At 46.6% G+C, this 20,813-nt stretch overlaps 1 protein-coding gene across 1 annotated transcript in view; it reads right to left on the bottom strand.

Annotated features, from left to right (window-relative positions):
- Positions 1-20,813, bottom strand: part of Prep (prolyl endopeptidase) — a 91,802-nt gene that overhangs the window by 61,370 nt on the left and 9,619 nt on the right. The window contains exons 3-5 of the mRNA XM_021204308.2: positions 5,156-5,289; positions 3,336-3,466; positions 952-1,161 (exon numbers count right to left, since the gene is read on the bottom strand). Coding sequence (XP_021059967.1) covers positions 952-1,161; positions 3,336-3,466; positions 5,156-5,289 — 475 coding nt within the window. The remainder of the gene's footprint in view (positions 1-951; positions 1,162-3,335; positions 3,467-5,155; positions 5,290-20,813) is intronic.

Below are 20,813 nucleotides of genomic sequence, written 5' to 3'. Positions count from 1 at the left end.
GGGGAGTAGTGGGGGGTAGTGGGGCAGTGAGCTGGAGGGGAGGGAAGGGCAGAGGGCCACAGGCTTTGCAGGATGTTTCTAGGGGTTCCTCACCCTCAGATCTGGCAACTGTGACGCCTGAACTTCACAAATGTAGCTGAGCCAAGAGCACAGAATGCACAACATCACAAGTGAGCCTAATGTAGACTACAGGCTCTGGATGAAGGTGGTCACTGCAGATTAGCTAATTTAAAGTTATTAATTAGCCCCCCTCTGGTAAAGACACCAGGGATATATAGTTGCTATCTTTATTGATTCTTCTGTGAATTTTAATTTTTTAAATATTTATATTATCTTTAATTAAATTTTAATTATTTATTTTTTAAATTATTTAATTTTTTTAAACGCTAGGCATCAGCTATTTATTACCATAAAGGAATTCACATATATTGCTGACTTTGAAGACTATTATGAGACTAAACTTCATTTTCTCACTGTGAAAATGTACCAAGATACTGGGGCAATAAATGATATACGGCAGAATGTAAAAACCACTTTATGGTGCTTAACAACAGTCACTTTTTTAGGAACGCTGGTAGGAAGCACAGTAAAAACTGCTTATGCCAATCACAAAGCCCTCCATTTGGTCTGCAAGGCTTTTACGCACTGCACCAAGAAATCAGCGAGAGTACAGCTAGGAGACACTGGCCTACCTAAACCAGTTACAGTCACAGTGGGGTCGCCACTGGCCACCTGTGCTGCATGCGAAAGATGAACACAGCCAGAACACAAAACTGTAAACGTTATGAGATTTAAAAAAAAAAAAAAAAAGGTTTGTAACTGGGTTTATGGACAACACTGCGTTGCAATGTGAAAAGGTTAGGTATGACCAGTTCCATACACAGCACCTAATCTAGCTTCCCCTTTAGTTACAAGAAGTCATGATCTTTAATAAAACCGGCAGTCACATACCATCGCTCTTCCCGTCCTGCTGCGGGTATGAGTTGTAGAACATTCCCTTCCCATCATGCGTCCAGGCCATACAGGTGAACTTGACCCTCTCCAGCACATCCGGAAGCTCTTTGGCACCATCGACCTTCATGAACTTGATCGTCACCCAGTCTGAGCCACTGGCGCTCAGACCATAGGCAAAGTATTCACCATCTTCACTGAAGGCATAACCTATGGGGCACAGGAAACGGTCACACACGACCTTTGGATACAACTCTTAATCTTGCCTAAGGTTGTCACTCACACTGTTAAAGCTGCCTGTCATAGCATGGGGACCAAATGTGGCGATGAGGAGATAGGAAGCTGAGAGGGAGTGAACCCAGGCTCAGCTGAAGCTGAAGGGACTGCCATTAAGATGACAAACCCTTAACCTCCTTAGGCCACACTTTCTGTCTTGATGAAAGGGCACCTTGGAATTGTATGCCCATTAAGACGCTTCCGTGCTCAAAGTTTTATAACTCACAGAACTCATCTGGGACGTGCAGCATATTTTATTTATACTCTAAAGTAAATAAGTACGGGGAACTCTGCTTTTATAGTAATGACTGGATTATGGTACGTAGCATATAACAGAATTAAATTATGGCCATTAAGCAATTTTCGGGAAGGACTCCAAAGCTTTTGAGATCACTCTTTACAGCCTCATTTTCAAGGATTACTATCCATACCACGACATCACAGGCCCAGTTAAATACAGGCTGAGGGCTCTCAATGAAGGTTCACCGTGTGCATATTCCAAAGGAGACAGAAAGCAACCTGTCTGTAGACTGCCATGGCAGGTCAGATTCCCTGGGGACCTACCAACTCTCCCATCCCTTGGAATTGTCTTGACAAACAGTCATGCTTGGCGTCAGCTTCTGCAGTGATGATATCATACTATCCTAGTAGAATAAGATGTAGATACCAATGATGTCCCAGGAAGTTTGCTAAATTTTATTGAGGATCTTAAATTTGTAGAGGCTCAATGATTACCATGGAAACTTCAATCAGTAGGAAATTCCTTACATACTAATTAATCACTTCTAAGTCCGATATAATATCCACAATCATATGTGATTAAATATAGAGATATATAGATATAGATGCAGAAGAGTCTGAGCATGAAAGGAAGCAGTCACCTTTTCCTATGTAAAGCACTGAAGGGTTTGCATCATTTCTATATAAATTGAAACTTTTCAGGGAAGAATGAGATAAACATTCCTTTGACAAAGGTCTCATGCCACATTCACCTTTGTGGCAATCATCGCCATGTTTGAGCAACTACCTAAAAATTCACTGCACTATACCACTGTGGTGTAGGTATTAGGATGTAGCCCTCCTGGATGGGTTGAAAGACAGGTATTACTGAAAACTATATGGACCCTTATATAAGATACATGACCACCACAGAACTATGGCATTAAATTCATTTTAAATCACAGGTTCAGAGTCACAGAAGTACTAATATCCTCTTATCAAGACACCTGGTACCTCACTTCCAATACATATCATCCTTTATACACTAAGCCTATTTGGGGGTGAGAGGACCACTAAGTAACAGAGGCATAGCTAGAAATGGCAAGAAATGCCTGCATAAAGGTCTTTCCACAGATCCAATGAAATGGGGCCCTGTGATCCCCTATGGAGCAATTAACATCACCGCTCAATTTCACAGCTCTAGAGAACCAAACCTGCCCTGTGCTTTAGCATAGAACAGTGGACAATATACGAGACGCTGAGCCTTCATTAGGAAGAGCTGGCATACTAAACAGTAATTCCACTATGTAACTACTAAACCATAGACCTTGAGAACAACTTACTTCTACCTTACAGAGAACAAATCAAGGTTTATCGTCGCTATGGTCTATGGAGGAAACTACACTGGGAGCAGGCATAATGCAGACATGGAGCAAATGCACTTAGACTCAGGTTGTACAGCAACAACATCTTGGATCAGGGTACCAAGTGGATGTGATTCCACGACTGTGCACTACTGCTTTTAAATCTAACAGACTGTCAATTGCCTAGATTGTGATCACCTGCCTACTTATCGCTGGAAGATTCTTTGCATTGCTTAAGTTTCTTGCATGAGGGTTTCCAGTCAGGTCTCAGAGCTTATGGGAAAGATAACGATACGTCAACAACACGGAAGTTAATTTTGGTCTAGTGTGACTTATTCTCCAGCCCTGCTCATGCCATAAGAGTGACTATTCCAATGGTCTAAATATAGTATACAAAGTTAGCTTTTCTGATATCATGTGTGCATCTGTTCTACAATATGGTCCATACCCTGCTCAGTATCTCAAGGCTTCAGAGCTCCTAGGGACGCTGCAAGGGCTCCTGGGAGCTGGCTGCACCGAACCTACCTCGGAGTGCCACTGTACCATCATCCGACAGCGTGTTGGGGTCCAGGAACACTCTGGCCTCCCCCTCTAAGGAGTCCTGCACATATAACACGCGTTGGTTCTGCAAACCTGTATTGTAAAAATAAAAGTACCTGGGGACAGAAATTCCCTGGGTTTAGCTGTGGCATCTTCTATTTGTGAGAAGCATCAAACACAGGTAGGAGCAAGACCACAAGACCACACACAGGAAGAAACAGCAGCGGCTAGGAACTCAGACAGTCTGAGGACAAGAGTAGAAATCCCTCAGCTTCCTACAGTAAAAAGGCTTTTGGTATGCAAATAGCTCATTGTAGTTTGGTGTGTGAGGTAGAGAGAAACCAAATGGCTAAAAATAACACTGGCAGTCAAAGCAGTGACTGTTTCTTCTAAAAGAGGAAGAAAGCAGATTTTCTACTGTAAAATTCTGTCTGCTTCCACGACCTGGCTCTCTGTCAGGTGGGAAGGTCAGCACACTTCTGCAAAGAGAAGGGTTTGTGCTGGGCCACAAAGTCACTCTGCTCACCAAACAGGACTGGGTTCCAGTTAGACCAATGAAGGCAGGTGTCCGGCAGGGTGTGGCCGGGCAGGGCGTGGCACACAGAGGGTATCTGTGTGAGGTGGGGAGGGTCCAAGGAATTCCAAGGTAAATGTGTGCATTCACAGAGACTCTTAAAAAAAAAAAAAAGAACAATAGTTTATGTTCAAGTGGATGCTAGAAACTCATGAACAGGAGGGCTAAATTCACAGGCTCTGCTTTGTAGCCCATTCCTGAACAGAAAGAAAAACAAAAACTCAAATAACAAATATTTTCAGGTAATACAAGCCAAAGATCATATTAGGTGGAAACAAATCCTCACCGTTACTTATGAATCACAGGTTCACCAAGTAACCACAGGTAACGGGGATTTACCATAATCTAGTTTCACAGGCTGTTATCACTGCCAAACTTCTTAACTGCCATTTTATGAATATGGTAAGCCCTTAGTGGGACAAAAATGATTCTCATGTTCAAACACAACAATCACTTCCTTTTAAAAACTGCTCAGTTCAAATGTGTACTTCATGTGTTTGAGACGGAGTCTCACTATGCACCCGACTGGCCTAGAACTAAGAGAGCCACTTGTCTCTGCCTCCCAAGTGCTGAGATAAAAGGCGTACACCACCACGCCTCACTTGTCCTCGGTATTTCAAGCATTCATGAGAGCCGTAGAGGTGGCTCAGCAGGTGAAATGTTTATTGCATGAAGTCCTGAGCTGGAATTCCCAACACTGACACAAAAGCTAGGCACATGTCCGCCATGTCTTACCCCCAGCTCCAGTAAGCTCCAAGTTCTGTGAGCGAGCCTGTCTCAAAAGAACAGGGCAGAAAGAAAGCTGTGGCTTGAGCCTTTAATCCCAGCACTCAGGAAGCAGATGCAGGTGGACATCTGTGAGTTGGAGGCCAGCCTGGTCTACACAGTGAGTTCCAGGACAGTCAGAGAGCTATGCAGAAAGACCTTGTCTCAATGAAGGGGGGTGGGAGGGAGAGATGATGATAGAGGAAGAAACCTCTGGCATGTGTACATTCATTCATATTCATATTCTCTCTCTCTCTCTCTCTCTCTCTCTCTCTCTCTCTCTCTCTCTCTCTCTCTCACACACACACACACACACACACACACACACACACTCTTATACACACACTCTCTCTCTCACACACACACACACACACACACACTCTCACACACTCACACTCATTTATCTTTTAAAGAACACATTAAGCTGGAGAGTGGAAAGCAATTGACTACAAGCAAGCCCACGTACCGCTTTCCTTTCTTGAAGTGGCAGCTGTACTTGGGGTAGTCATACAGCTCAGTCATTCTCTCCTTGTATAAACCTCTGATTGGACATTGCTCAAGAAATGGCACTGTAATCTTGTTTTGTGCCTCCACGAAAGCCTGCAGAGAATTAAAAAGGACAAAAGGCAAGTCAAATACAAAATTTCCCACGTGAAGCATCATTCTTTAGCACAAACCAGCAAAAGCATAGTTTTGAAAATGAGTGTGACGGCTCCTGTCTATAATTCCAACAGTCAGAAGGCTGAGGCAGGAGGACCACAGTGACATCAAAGCTGGCATGTGTGTGTGTGTGTGTGTGTGTGTGTGTGTGTGTGTGTGTTCATCCCACAGCACCTGTGTGATGTCAGGGGACAATTTGCAGATGTTTCTCTCCCTTCCACCACATGGGTCCCAAGGAGGGGACGCAGATCATCAGGTTTAACTGAATTGTCTCTCATGAAGCCACTGCTACACATAAGTAAGCTGCACACTGATGGGAGTTTGAAAAGCTATCCAGCATTATATAGCTAGGGAGTGGATCTGGCTTCTGAATCTACATTCCTAGCAAACACACTGTACCACACTACTCAGTCATATCCTATCAATAATACATATTTATAAATCCCCAAGGCTCCAGCTTCAAGCCCCGGGTCAAATGTAGGAGAAAACACTTAGGCATCATTTCAATGACTTTCCTTCCTCATATTATCTAAAACCTACCACTACGTCAGCTCCAGCCAAGAACTTCACTAAAATGTGTAACTGAAGTGGTGGGGACTAGGAATGTCAACAATCACATTTTTAAAATTTATGTTTATTTTATATACATTGATGTTTTGCCTGCATGTATGTCTGTATGAAGGTGTCAAGAGTTTAAGAGTTTCAGACAGTTGTGAGCTGCCATGTGGGTGCTGGGAAATGAACCCCGATCCTCTGGAAGAGCATTCAGTGCTGTTAACTGCTGAGCCATCTCTCCAGCCCCGCGATCATGGTTTAAAAGGGACCGCAGGAAGTCAGGAGACCTTGGGGATAAGGCAGGAATAGGACCCCATTCTTACAGCCAGTTGTATCCTGTAATGCAGAGTTACAGGTTTTAGCTACATACACTGATTGTATAGAAGACTGGGTTTCACTGTGACTTCTTCATACACGCACACAGTACACTCTGATCTGGTCACTGAGCACCCTCTCCTCTGGTTAGGTGGTTTAGAGCACTGCACAAGTCTTGCCTCTGTAATTCATGTCTGCGTATTGTTAGGAATGAAGCAGGGGTAGCAGTACTGGCACCATATTCAATGGGTCTCATCAGATGCCGACAGACAGATAAGCTGCCAGGGGGCCAGGAAGCAGCTGAGCACACGATGCGCCACATGGCACAACCCAGCATCACCTGCAGTCCACTTCTGGGTGCCACCCAAGCTACCAGGGCCATCTGGGCTCTGCTATGTTAAGCAGACAGAGAACCCTGGGTTCTCCTCCTCTGGGAACCGGCAGCCCTGCTGCGGAGAACCACAATCTCGTGCTGGGGGGAAAACAGCGCCAAACTCATTAATGTTTATGACTTTAAAGGAGAAGAATGCCGCTAATGGATAGAGCGATTAGCAAGGTTTATGCAATTCAAGAAACATAATTCAAACAGACAATAAAACTTCAGTTCCTCAAAATACACTCTCCACTGTTTATTGCTACAGATGCCATTTAATCCCAAATTCTGCTCAGCTCTGGGCTACAGAATCAAACCCTGCTTCAAAAAAACAAAAAAGCAAAAAAAAAAAAAACAAAACCCACCTGGTTTTGCCCTGCTCTGTTTTTGGAAGGCCCATGAGCTTTGAGGTATTTATGTGTATAGGTATATGTGGGTATACATATTCATATATGTAGATAAGTAGATGTGCTATGTGTGTGTGTCCATTCATTGTGCAACAGTTTCACCCTGCAGGGAATCTCTTTAAACAGGAAGGTAAAAATTCTTCAGGAAGTCCCTGAAAATGACAAGATTCACTAGGCTCCTCCCCTCCAGAGTAAGCAGAGCCAAGATTCTTAGAGGAGCCCAGCTGCCAAAATGTAAGACCAGCCAGGCAATGGAAGTGTACACCTTTAATTCCAGCACTCCAAAGGAGAGGCAGGCAGATCTTTACAGAGCTAATTCCAGGAGAGCCAGGGCTCCACATAGAGAAGCTCTGTCTCAACAAAACAAAACAAAACAACTCAAGATAAGCTGAGCAGCAAAGACTCTAAGCCCAGACAAGGACCACTGCCAGAAGAAGCAGAAACCAGCCAAGGTACTTGGAAGAGCTTTAGACCACCAAGGCACCTGGAAAGGACAGCTCCAACCTGCTGAGCTGTGTGCACTGAGCTCCGGTCCCCAACTTTATGAGCTGTCACCTGTGCTGGGGCAGGCTTTGGTGATGCAACTGTCTAATGAAACGAACCTTGGTGGTACCCATACTTTGTCGTGAGTTCCCCATCTAGAGTGAGTAACCATGTATGTTGGCTTTGTAGAGCCCAGAGATCTTCCTCAATTGTCTTCCATCTCGCTTTTGTGTGTGTGTGTGTGTGGTTTTTTGAGACAGGGTTTCTCTGTGTAGCCCTGGCTGTCCTGGAACTCACTTTGTAGACCAGGCTGGCCTCGAAATCAGAAATCTGCCTGCCTCTGCCTCCTGAGTGCTGGGATTAAAGGCGTGAGCCACCACCGCCCGGCCTCCATCTCGCTTTTTTGAGACAGTGTCTCTCACTGAGCTTGGAGCATGCTGTTCAGCTATACTAACTAGCCAGCCAGGCCCAGGGGTAATTCTGCTTTTGCTTCCCAGTGCTGGGGGATCCTGGTATGAGCAGCCATGCCTGGCCTTTTTATATGGATTATGGACACCTGAACTCATGACTGTGTAGCAAGACTTTATCGCTCCAGTTCCCGGAGTTTTTATATTTCTCAGAGGCTAGAGGCAGAGGGCTAGGGGAACATGGCTCACTGGTAGAGCACTTGTGTTTCATTTGAAACCCTGGGTTTGATCCTCAGTCCTTCAATGAAAGACAAATAGGAAAGAGGAGAGGGGAGGTTTGAGGGAGGGAGGGAGGGAGGGAGGGAGGAAGGAAGGAAGGAAGGAAGGAAGGAAGGAAGGAAGGAAGGAAGGAAGGAAGGAAAAGGAGTGAAATGGAGACGGGGAGAGGGCCTCAGGACTGCAATGGACAGAATGGTGACTATGTGGCCCTGTACAGTTTGCTGACCCCATTTGACCTCACTGAGAGTACGAAGGCAGAAACTGGTTGCTGCTTTTGGATATACAATCCACACAGTAGCAGCAGTTTAGAGATCAGAGTGTGTCCAAGAGCGTGACCTAATTTTATTATGGAAAAGAACACCATGCTTGCTTCAAAGACGGGGAAACAGAAGCATGTAGTGTTAAAGCCACCTGGCAAAGTCCAGCATCAAGCTGACTCAGCAGACTATTATTTTTGACTATATCATAATACAAAATATATTATATTACAATTGACTGTATTAGAAGTATACTTGAGGCTGGGATTGCTTTATGCTAACAAAGGAAACAGTGACACTTAGTGGATACGGCGATGACAGAGAAGAGATAGGTAGCCCGAGTCACCTGTGAGATTGTCCACCATACATGTGGCTTTCTGCAGGGTCTAGCATGTACTAGCACACATCTTGCCATTGTGAAGGCACAGGTCACGTGACTGAGGCAAACTTTTTGCCACCACAGGATACACATTCTACTGGGGACAGACACAAAACAAACCCTAGAGTTGTGCTGCCTGCAGCGCCAAGAACACACAGAGGCCACCCACAAAGCGAGGCTGCTATCAAATGAACAGCTATAGATCTGCTGGCTACTAGCCAGCTCAGTCTATATAAGACAAGGGCTGAAACTGAAAATGTAGAAAGCTCTACCATGATCTGGTACTGCTGTGACGTCCTTGTCATATATTGCAACACAACCAACCCTGGTTTGGAAATGTACAAACAAGACAATTGTCACAGAACTCAAAGACATGGAAGGCATTTACTGAATCAAGTGGCCAGGCATGGAAGAAGGTCTTGGTGAAGGAGAGAAATGTCCTCAGTTCGGAAGCTGGGGAGGGGCCAGGCAACAGAAGAGCTTGTTGGGTACCAGGAAGAGGCTGGTCAGCAGGCTGAGAATGAGCAGGAGAGGAGGCACCAACTGCAGATACAAGGCCGGGTGCCCAGGAAGCAAATACGAAGGTTCAGCCTTCTACCCAAGTGCAAGACACAGGAAATGTTATCATTTTTAAAGATCACCCTACTTGGGTAGAGGACACACCACGGTACACAAAAGTGGAGAAAGAGCCACTCAGGCAACCAAGGCAGTGGTCCAGGTTAGACGCAAAGCCAAGCAGAACAGCCGACTCTGAGGAATGGAAGCAGGCAATGCCCAGGTGTGGACACAGAGAATGGGCACAGTGCACATCAGCCTGCAGTGTGGATGGCATTTTTCTGGAGGTGACTTGCCAAGGCAGTCTAAGAAAGAAAACCTAAGTGGGGCTCCCAGCAAGCTGAGGGTCCCAGCTGGTGCCTGCTTCCACCAGGGGCGCTCCTTTCTGCACATCCTGGTGTCGGGCTGCACTCTGGCCTCAGAGGGTCAAGAGCTGTGGCTGCCCATCAAACTGCTAGGCTCAGCTCTTTGGTTTCTCTCTGCTTCTCTGACCTGTCCCGCACCCTCGGCCGTAAGGACCACAGCAGATGCACCCCATGTGAACATACTCTGGCTTTCCCCATATAAAAGTGTCATGCAACTGTTACCTGAGGCTAGGCAGAATCATGCAACAGGGAATTTTAAGTAAGTCCAGTCTTGTCATCTGTTACATTTGTCACAAAGACCGGTCCACTAATTTAAGTAGGGTGATGTTTAAAAAACTGAAGTCTTCCTCGTCAAACGCTGAGATGCAAAACCAAACAGTGTCCAAATGTTAGAGCTGCCACGCTCTGCATCAGACCCTTCTTCAAGTCAGGAAAAGTCGTTTCACGGGGGCAGTGAAGGGCTCTGTGAACACTTCCCTGGGATGCCCTTTGCTATCTTAATTACACATACTATGTGGTACAAATAGAATAGTTCTGGCTTCTTGATCTAAAGATAGAAACATACTAGGGGGAAGAGAAGCCGGGGTAAGGATATGGAGAAGAAAACAGTAACTCTACAAGGGCCACAGGGAAGACATGACTGGGTAAAGGGAGTTCGAATTCTGTGCCTCTCAAGGAGCGTCACCCGCCACCATTCTCAGAATGAGTCTAAGTCCGTGAGACAGAGACAGACAAGGCAGGCCATAGAGAACAGGCAGCTGGGCCTCTAAACCTTAGTCTGCATATCAATAAGCCAACACACTGTTCTACTCAAAGCCAGGACAGTCTCGGCAAGTCCTACTTTGTTATTAGAATATTTAAAAACAAAGCTGAGAGAGGCTAGGGGCAGTGGCACACCTGTAATGACAGTCCACAGGAAGCAGAGGTGGGCATTGTACATCATACAGCTAGCCTGAGCTACAGTGAGACCCTGTGGAAGAGCTTCGTGAGAGGAGGGGGAGGTAGAGAGGAAGGAGGGGAGTTTGAGTTGCACATGATGGTTCCAGAGCTCTACACTGTGACTACAGTTAATACCACACCGGGTTCATACACCCTCGTTTGTGGTACAGCCTCGGACACTCATTCTTAACATAGCTGAAAAATGAGAGCATGGCTTCCTGGATAAGAGTGGCCGTGTTCGGGGGCTGAAGATTCTACTATCGTCCATGCCTTCAAAAGGAGTGTTTCTAGTTGTCACTGACACAGCATACTGTCACACACAAAATAATCAAGACTGATGAGGAAAGAGCCAGGCAGAGACAAACAGCTCTCCACCTCACATAGACAGGAATAAACAGAAGTTATCTGGGGTCAGAGGACAGGGTGGCAGGCGGTGAAATTCTGGGAAACACTAGTCAAAGGAAACAAAAGTTAGGAGGGAAAAGCTCAGGTGACTGGATATAATGACAATTCTGTATACCTGAACACTGCTTAGAGCAGATTTTATGTGTTCTCACCACAAAAACAGTAAGTATGTGAGGTCACGTATTACATAGCTTGATGCAGACACCTCACAATATTTAAGCATGAAAATAGAATGAAAGCTATAAGCACAAGTGATTTTTACTTGTCAACTAAAAACACACATACACTTATAGAGCAGATGCAGATACAATTACTGACTGCCTTATGAATATATGCATTCTGCCTTTCTAACATGAGGTATAAATAAAAATGCAGTGCACTAAAATAAGGCATACTCAAGGTCTACGATTCTTGTATTAATGAATAAACATGATGCCCACAGTGACTCTGTAACTAATCCACACAGCATGATATGCAACGGAGACATGAATTAGGGACAGGACACGCACGCGAGGGAAGGAGGAGCCAACTAACTCCAGGGCAGCAGGGTAGGCACTGCAGTGTGGCCAGCAGGCTGCTGAGTGACTAGGGGGTGTAGGGTCAGGTCTTCCACAAAAGGATTAGTCCTGCCTTTCAACCACCACCACCAAGTAAGGATAATGTTTCTATAGGCCACAGACTAGAGCAATTCCTGCCCTATACAGGAACAAATGGCCGTCCACACCCTCACCTGGACTCCACAAATCAGGAGCCAAAAGAATTTGGAGAACACAACTGCACATGCATAGGCTTTTCCCTCCCTGGCCTTCAGGCCCTAAACAAGACAACAAATATTTACAGAGTTCTGTCTTAGGCCTTGTTAGTGATCTGAAGACACACAGGGAGCCTGGGCATTTGAAGACAGGTGTTCCAGGAGGTCTTGCTTTCAATCCCCTGCAGATTCCCAGTAATTAAGATAATTAGCAAGTAAATCAGCTTGTGGAGGAAGTGGCTGGTGTCCAGCAGAGCCTGGGAGGAAGCTTCAGTCCAGCCAGAGTGCAGAGCTGAGTCCAGGAAGCCTTGGGCATGCTTGGGGATCCCTCCACTCTAACAGAGCCCAGCTGCTCCTCTCCCAAGACAGGCCAGGCCAGGGGTGGCAGTGCTCCCTTCCAAGGCCAGAGGACACAGGGCCGGGGTGGGGTGCGGGGCAGTCACAGGAGCCCGCAGGCAGGGCAAGCCAAACAGTGAGGCGAAGCTGCTTTTCAGGAAACATCTCAAAATTGAAGCCAGAGGAACAGAATGATGTGCTTTCCAAGACAATGTGAGAAGCCGAGGGTTTTTGGTTTGGTTTTTTTTTTTTTAAAGATTTATTTATTTTATTTACGTGAGTACACCGTCACTGTCTTCAGACACACCAGAAGAGGGCATCAGATCCCATTACAGATGGTTATAAGCCACTATGTGGTTGCTGGGAATTGAACTCAGGACCTCTGGAGGAACAGTCAGCGCTCTTAACTGCTGAGCCATCTCTCCAGCCTGAGAAGCCTCGTTTTTTGTTTTTGTTTTGTTTGTTTGTTTGTTTCGAGACAGGGTTTCTCTGTGTAGTCCTGGCAATCCTGGAACTCACTCTGTAGACCAGGCTGGCCTTGAACTAAGAAATCCGCCTGCCTCTGCCTCCCAAGTGCTGGGATTAAAGGCGTGTGCCACTTCACCCGGCTTCTTTTTGTTTTTTTTTATTTTAGAAACCTCGGTTTTTAAAAGCGTCTTCTACTTCCTGTCCTTGCTGACAACAACAGAAACAAGCAGCATTCAGACAGCACGGACGCCTTTACCCCAAGAAGCCAAGCTTGCTCAGCTGTAACAGTGACTACTGCCATGGTCCTCAGCTCCATTAGGTGCCTTCCCCTCTGGGCCCACAGGCCTCTCTCTCACCCCTGGAAGTAGCTGACTGAAGCCAGGCCCAAAGCCTTTGACCTGTGAACACTACAGCCCCAGAGTAGGCACCTGACTCCTCTCCAGGGCCACCTGCTCTCAGATCAGGAGGGCCCATGGTCAGCAGGCCACGCNGGGCCTCACAGAAGCCCAGTCAGGTCTCCCTCCCACGATCTGCTTGTCCCCGAATAAGTGTTTCAGCTTGCTTTCCAATCAAGGAAAAGAGAAACCCTTGTTTTGACTATAGTCAGGTCTTATTCTTAGTACTGTTCATTGCCTACTCAAAGCTAAAATTTTAATTCATTATCTGACCAAAAAAGTCTGGAAATGAAATTTAAAATTCAACCCTAAATATCTAATTATTAAAAATATGAAACAGAAGAATGTCCTCTCTTGAATAATTAATGTATCACTAAGCAAATTAAAAATACAGTAAGTATATTGGAAAGTAAAGGCATGGAGCAGGAGAGATGGCTCCGTGCAGTGTGACTCCTGGGGGACCTGGGCTGGGAATCAGGGCGGCTGCCTACTGAAGACTGAATAAGGGACCATCTCAAAGGATAGAGACATGTGACAACTGCAGGCTTCCATATTCCCGTGCATGCAACCTGCATGGAATCATTCATATTCTCTCATATTCTCTCTCTCTCTCCTTTCTGACCACATCTCATGAACTCTGTGTGTGTGTGTGTGTGTGTGTGTGTGAGAGAGAGAGAGAGAGAGAGAGAGAGAGAGAGAGAGAGAGAGAGAGAGAGAGAGACTACTATAAAGTGCATGAGATGAAGACAGGAAAAAAATGTGTATGTGTGTACCTGTGTGTGTGTGTGTGTGTGTGTGAGTGAGTGTATGTGTGGTGTGAAAGTTCATAAGACTTGGCCAAATTAAAGTTCATGAGATGTGACCAGAAAAAGATTGTGTGTAATGTGTGTATATGTGTATATGTATGGGGGAATTATAAACTAAAGTTCATGGGACTTGACCACTGGGCAGTTCTTTTAAAGAATGCCTGACCCCTGCTGGCCAACCAGAGTATCTACTCCTCACATGCAGCGTCAGTGTGAAATGCACCATAAGAGGCTGACACTGGGGAAAGGAAGGCTCGCCCACATGACTCTCACAGGGAGCGGCAGAGCCCACTTGATCTAATCCACAGTATTTAAGTTAAGGGCTGCATGGGGCTGGGTTTGAGACTTAGTACATACCTGGACATGCAGAGCTCTCCCTATGCCTAAGTAATACAAAGAATCTGGTTCAGGTGAGCACTCAGTGCTCACACAATGGCCTCTGGAAAGCCAGAGGTCAATCCCAACCCATGAGATCTTATCATCTGCAACTGCTCACTCTTATTCAGGACCTAGCTAGGGTCCCAGCGCTGGTGCCTCTGTGTCACCAGCCTTACAGTGACAGCCTCTACGCTGTGCAGTCTGCCCTCGACATTCTTCTCTAAGTCCTGCTCATTTTAATGGCAGTTTCCCACCAATTCTTGTCTACAAAGCCAGGCAATAAGATGCTTTCTTGAGATCAGAGGTGAACACTGGTAGACTACCTGGTCTTAGGAGACAGCAAACTGTAAGGAATATGACGCCTAGAGGAACAAGACTATCTTCCCCAACCATACAGGAGCCAGCTGGAAACCACGAAAACGGCCCAATGGACAAAGAGCCAGGGTCCCAGGAACACTACAACACACTCCTAGATCAGGCTGATCCCGAACACGCATGCAAGCACGCACACACACACACACACACACACACACACACACACACACACCCCTGAACTCCCAGAAGTTCACTCTCCTGCAAGCTCCTTTCCATGGGCTTCAGTACTAATCAAGAGGACAGTTGTAGTCACCTACAATTTGCTGAACAAGGTGAGAGTGGCCAGCCAGGACCAGCAGAGACTCACCAGAGCTGACTGGGAAAAAAATGTCTACCCCAGAGATCACCAAGCTGAACTAAACTGGGCATTCACATTTTCAAAGAAAAAGTAAGACACTTCCGAGTAGAAAGTTTTAAAAGTCTAGCTTGTGAGTCAAAGAATTACTTTTCCTGTTTAAAAGAAAAAAGGCATTTGGCCAAAGCTCTAGTCAAACTAAAGGTGAATGGGAACACGGATATTCAAAACTCGAAGGGACACAGATATACAAGCAGACCGTGTGACCACCAAGTGTGATATTCACCCAGCCCCGTTCGAGCATCCTAAAACGCCCTGATAAAATGGGCATTCCCTGAGAAATACGCATGACCCAACAAGGCTCAAAAGTTAACCATACTATACGGCCTTGTCCCACACAGCTCCATAGAGGAGATCTTCCAAATCATGGATAAGCAGGTAGCCCTGTGCTGTGCAAACTGCCCACCATAAGTACAATCAACGCTGAGCGTCTGCTAAGCGCTCACTGTGTGCCTGTGATTTTGATGAATGGCTCAAAACCATTTGATCATTTAATTTTCACGTCTTTGTGAAGTGGTTTCTTCAAATTACAGGGTAAGAAAATTGAGGCTTAGAAAGGCTCAAAGCATGACCACACAAACTACTAAAAATTGTGGAGCTGGAATCCAACCCTGCTCTTACTTCTGAAGTTGTTCATTTAATGATTAGATATTACCACCTGAATAACCAGATTTCAAAGCCCTGTAGAGTCCTCTTGAGTTGCTGGAAAGAATGGAGTAGGAAGAAAAGTCTAGAAGAAGGAAGCCAAGAGGGAAGCCCCTGGATGGACAACCAACCTGCGGTGAAATGGATGAGACGGAAGACTGTCCGGAAGCACCCCTGACTGCCAGAGACTCAGTGATTCAACAGCTCAGATCACCCAGAAGCCCCACAAGGATTCTGATACTGGGACTTCCCCAGTGAGAAAAACCAGACCCTGCCCCCACCCTACCCTACTCTCCTACACACTGTAATTTACAAAGATGCTAATATAAAAGGAGGGTTAGGAGGGGCGGAGCCACAGAGCCTGTCGAGGGGCCCTACATAAACCTACGGCACCATTACCCTCGTCTGACCACATCCTATCAACATACAGGTCAGTCTCCAGGCTTTCTAGATCATAAAGACCAGAGAAGGGAACTGAAGATTTCTACCAAGGCCGGATGCTCCAGAAGTGGCTCTGGTGACTTCCATGAATGAGCGCTGTTCCCCAAAAGCACAGCAAAGGAGAGGGGTAGATGGGTTAAGAACAGCTAAATGCAGGAAGCAGAAGGCAACTGTTATCTTTGCACTGAGGTTTTGGTTCTTTCTCCTTGGGTGTGAGGAGTGTCTGAGACACCTCACACACGACACACTCGTGCTAGCTCTAAGCTGCACGTCTGGCTGTAGTTGTTACCTGATGTCAGCATCCCACAGAAAACCCACAGAAGTCTGAGTCAATGGCTACTGGGAAAACAGAAAAAACGATGTGCCAACATCTTTAGCCGTCTTACCAGTGCCTCAGGGGCAGCTTCTCTATTGTGGAGCTTTCTTAAGGTAGTAACCAAAAAGGACCAGAGTCCAAGCTTCCACTCAAGATGCAAGTCAGCTCCAAGACAGCCCCTCTCTAGTGCAAGTCACAAGTGCGTTCCACTCGGGCACACGGCACAGCACAGCATAGGCAACCTAAGAGCTGGTACAGGAGCTGAAGACAGCAAGGGGAGGGACAGGAGGAGTCGGGTGAGAGCCCCGTGTCCCGAGCACCTGTCCGCAGCCTGGCTGACCAAGACCGTCTGGGGGCACAGTTACTTGGACAAGAGGCAGGACTGAGTCACTGCAAACGCCTTAGCAGTGGTGGGTCCAAACTGAGAGGTCCTCACTGAAGTCTGCCTGCTCCAAGGGTGGCCTGGGGTCCATCCCTGTAACTGCTCTGAAATTCTGAGTGAGAAAAGGACAAAGAAAACCAACAGGCATGGGGTACTTGAAAAGAACTGCTGGGCGCCAGCAACTTCCTCAGACTTCTGACAACGATGCCAGCAAGCATCAAAAGGAATTCGTACCCTAAATACATAGTGTCAAGTGTAGACCCAGGTAAAGTATGTTTACAGACGGAACTTAGGCTGCACAATCCCACGGGAGGTAATGAGAGACAAGAGACAGGAGACTGGAAGCTGCAGTGATATGTGGCAGAATGTTTACCTAAAGCATTTTCTGTCTCCATTTGATAGGGTGACATACAGTGTAATTCTCCATCCGGGTCCAGACATGAGACATTAATGAATGGGTACATTGCATAGGTCAGCTTTGCCAGCGTGGTTCACAATGTAGCAATTAAAAAGGAGGCACCAAACAGCTTTGAGGTGACCACTGGCCCAGTTTAGCTGCCGTGCTTTTTTTGTTTTTTTTGTTTTGTTTTGTTTTGTTTTGGAGACAGGGTTTCTCTGTGTAGTCCTGGCTGTCCTGGAACTCACTCTGTAGACCAGGCTGGCCTTGAACTAAGAAATCCGCCTGCCTCTGCCTCCCAAGTGCTGGGATTAAAGGCGTGCGCCACCACGCCCGGTGCTGCCATGCTTTCAAACCCTGAAACTGAGTTTTCAAGTGGGTTGTACCAGCGCGGCGGTTAAGAGTAAGAATGTGTCGTGAAAAACCAAGAACTCAACAGGAAAATTTGCTAGGTGCTGCAGGTGAGAATTTAGAGTCTTTACAGTTCGTCACTGATCTGGTGACTAAAAGCCGGGCTGGTCCGCTGGTCCACTGTAAGCTGCAGTGCTCATCCACATCTTGCCTCACTCAGTGCGGATGCTCAGTGGAGTTTCAGGTACACATTCTCACACGGGTGTCAGGAGCTCACAGCTAAAGGATGAGCAAATATGGCATGTGTGTGTGTGTGTGTGTGTGTGTGTGTGTGTGTGTGTCTGTGTTCACACATGTCTGGGCAAGCCTGTGTATGCAGGTGCAAGTGTGTATGTGTGTGTAAAGGCTGGCGTCAGGTGTATTCCTTGATTGATCTCTATTTATTTCGGCAGGCTCTCTCCCTGAATCCAGAGCTCATCGATTTACCTGGTCTAGCTAACCATCTTGAGGCAGCTGTTCTCAACCTGTGTGTCCAGACCCCTCTTAAGGTTTCACAGGGGTAACCTAAGACATTGGAAAACAGATTATTTACATTACACCCCATAGCAGTAGCAATGAAAATGGTTTTATGGTTGGGTCAACACAACATGAAGAAATGTACTAAGGGTCGCAGCCCTGGGAAGGCTAAGAACTGGTGCTTCAGGGATTCTCTGCCTCCCGTGCACTGCGACGACAGGCAAGCTACCACATCTGCTCTGCTTTCACGTGAAATTTGGGGTTCTGTACCCCAGCCCTCATGATTGCACAGCAAGTGCATTACCCTTGAACTGTCTCAAAGGAAATGAATGCTAAATTTAATAGCTTCCTTTGGTCATAGAAGTACAAATAAAAACCAAGGGCTCAGTTATGCCTTCCGACATGTAGGTCATCTAGCAAATACTCCATTTCACCACACGGAAGCGTATCATAGACTGGAGGAACAAGGCAGACATCTCCACTTGTCATGAAGTCTTCCGAGAGCACAGTAAACCAAAGCCAGACTACAGCTCAGAGTGTGCTCATGGCGACCTCGTGGTTTGAAGCAGCAATTCCACAAGCACTACACTGCTCTGAGATCCCTCTGAGCAGGCTTCCAGCCCACTGGCTCTCCTGTAACTAACACCACAGGGGCCTGCTGGGACGATGCATCTCGGAGGTCCCTGCTCAGCTGGCTCTGGACCACACTAGGAAAAGCTCTTGCTCAAGGTAGACCCAGGCCAGACTAATACAAACAGCAAGTCCTCCTACATACATCTAGGCTTAACATTAGAGAGCCACGCTAAAGCCAAAGCAAGTACAGGGAAAACTGAGCTTAGCAGATACAGGAATGGAGCCTACGAAAGCAGGTGTGCATCTCCTAACATCCATCGTCCGTCGGTCTACCTGTGGCATTATTAATCTCATAGAAACACTGGGTTATTTAAATGACAAGGACAGGAGAGGCACTGAGGCAAAAGAAGAAGATACGGTATTTCCGGGCCTCTCACCTCCCTGCCAGCAAGCGTAGTAGGGCTACCCTTAACAGCTCAGTCAATAGGAGAAAGGGAAAACAAAGTTCACAGTGCTCTAGGGAGAAAATCTACCAAGACAAATGGCAGCTCTATCTTATTTTTTTTTTTAGAAAGGGTAACAACTCATACAATCTTTTCTACTGATTTATTTTTTCTGGTTCCTGTTAAGAACTCTCTCAGAAACAGAAGGGAAACCGAGATGCTCCTCTCATTGTGCTTGCCAGGAGCAGTTCTCAAGAGGACAAAGCCATCAGATACCCACAGCTGACTATACACTTGGTTCCCCAAGTGCTCAGCACCCAGGAGTTTTGATGAAACCAGAGCCTGGCTTGACAATCAGAATGTAAGTGGTTATCCACTGAAAGGTTTATAAACGCTTCCTTTCCCTATGCACATCTCCTTCAGTAACTCAGTACCAACTCTAGGAGTCAGAAAGAAGGGTGAAGGGATAAAGGGTGCACAGGGTAAAGAGAATGAGATTGTAGATGATGCTTTAATCTAGGCCTGAGGGCTACCAAACCAAGCCTGAGGAGTAAGAAAAACTGATAAAATCATTACAGTCTGGGAGGGCAATAAAAGGTCCCTGTGGACTACTACCAGCTCCCTGGAGAACAAACTCAAGTTACAACTCCTGCAGTGACCCAAGATGCTTCCCAGATGATAAAAGCAAGGGACACAATCTCTCCAAAGGCCTGAGAGGCCAGGCAGAGCCAAGCAGAAGAGGAGCCTTTGACAGGCTATACAAACAACGAGAGCCCCCTGAATGTGGCATTAGATTTCTGGAGACACTGGCCTCTGATCTCGAAGTCAGTGGTTTGCAGAGGCTCCTCAACTTAGTTATAGCCTGACAAACCCACGGAAAGTTTAAAGCAAAGTAAGTTGAAAGTGCTTTTACTAGGCTGAACTTACCGGATAGCACGGTATTAGCAACGCGATACACTGCAGAGTCTTGGTGGTTGACTTTGACAAGCCTGTGGCTGGCCAGTTTGGTGCCACAGCTGCTGCTATGGTCAGACAGTGCTACACTCCATCATTAGCTGAGGAAGAGCTACACCCAACTGCTGCCGCCACTCGGGGCACAATGTCTTCCTCACCGTAAGGTTAAGTCGTCACCCTGAGCCAAGCTCTGCCTATACACTGAGGAAGGAGAGTTGGGGCAGGTGACAGAGGAGAAAGGCGAGCATATCTAGGAACACGGAGGAGGCTTTGCTTGTGGGCCGGCATAGAAAGAGCGACTGGAAGCACAGACTGCTGACTGGAACCAACCGGACTTTCTCATTTCCAAATCACAGGGCAGGGCTGCAAACCTCTCCCTCTCCGGGACTTAGGCATTTCATGCTGAAGACTGCCCTGGCTGCCTGCTGTCTCATTTACACCAATGAGGTTTCACTGTTTATAAAACCCATCTACTGTAGCAGAGCTCAGCAGGTCCTCTGCCAGGGCAGGGACACTCATGGATAAAAACAGGACAGGGTGGCAGTGCTCCCTCCCAAGGCCAGAGGACACAGAACCAGGGGTGGGGTGGGGATGGGGTGCGGGGCAGTCACAGAAGCCCACAAGCAGGGCAAGCCAAACAGTGAGGTGAAGTTGATTTTCAGGAAACACATCTGGAAACTGAAGCCAGAGGAACGGAACGATGCGCTTTCCAAGACAATGTGAGAAGCCTCGTTTTTTAAAAGCGTCTTCTACTTCCTGTTCTCACTGACAACAGAAACAAGCAGCATTCAGACAGCACGGACGCCTTTACCCCAAGAAGCCAAGCTTGCTCAGCTGTAACAGTGACTACTGCCATGGTCCTC

Source organism: Mus pahari, chromosome 9, assembly GCF_900095145.1.
Source record: "Mus pahari chromosome 9, PAHARI_EIJ_v1.1, whole genome shotgun sequence".
Taxonomy (NCBI): domain Eukaryota; kingdom Metazoa; phylum Chordata; class Mammalia; order Rodentia; family Muridae; genus Mus; species Mus pahari.
The sequence above is the reverse complement of the archived record's forward strand: the minus strand, read 5'-3'. Positions and strand labels throughout refer to the sequence as shown.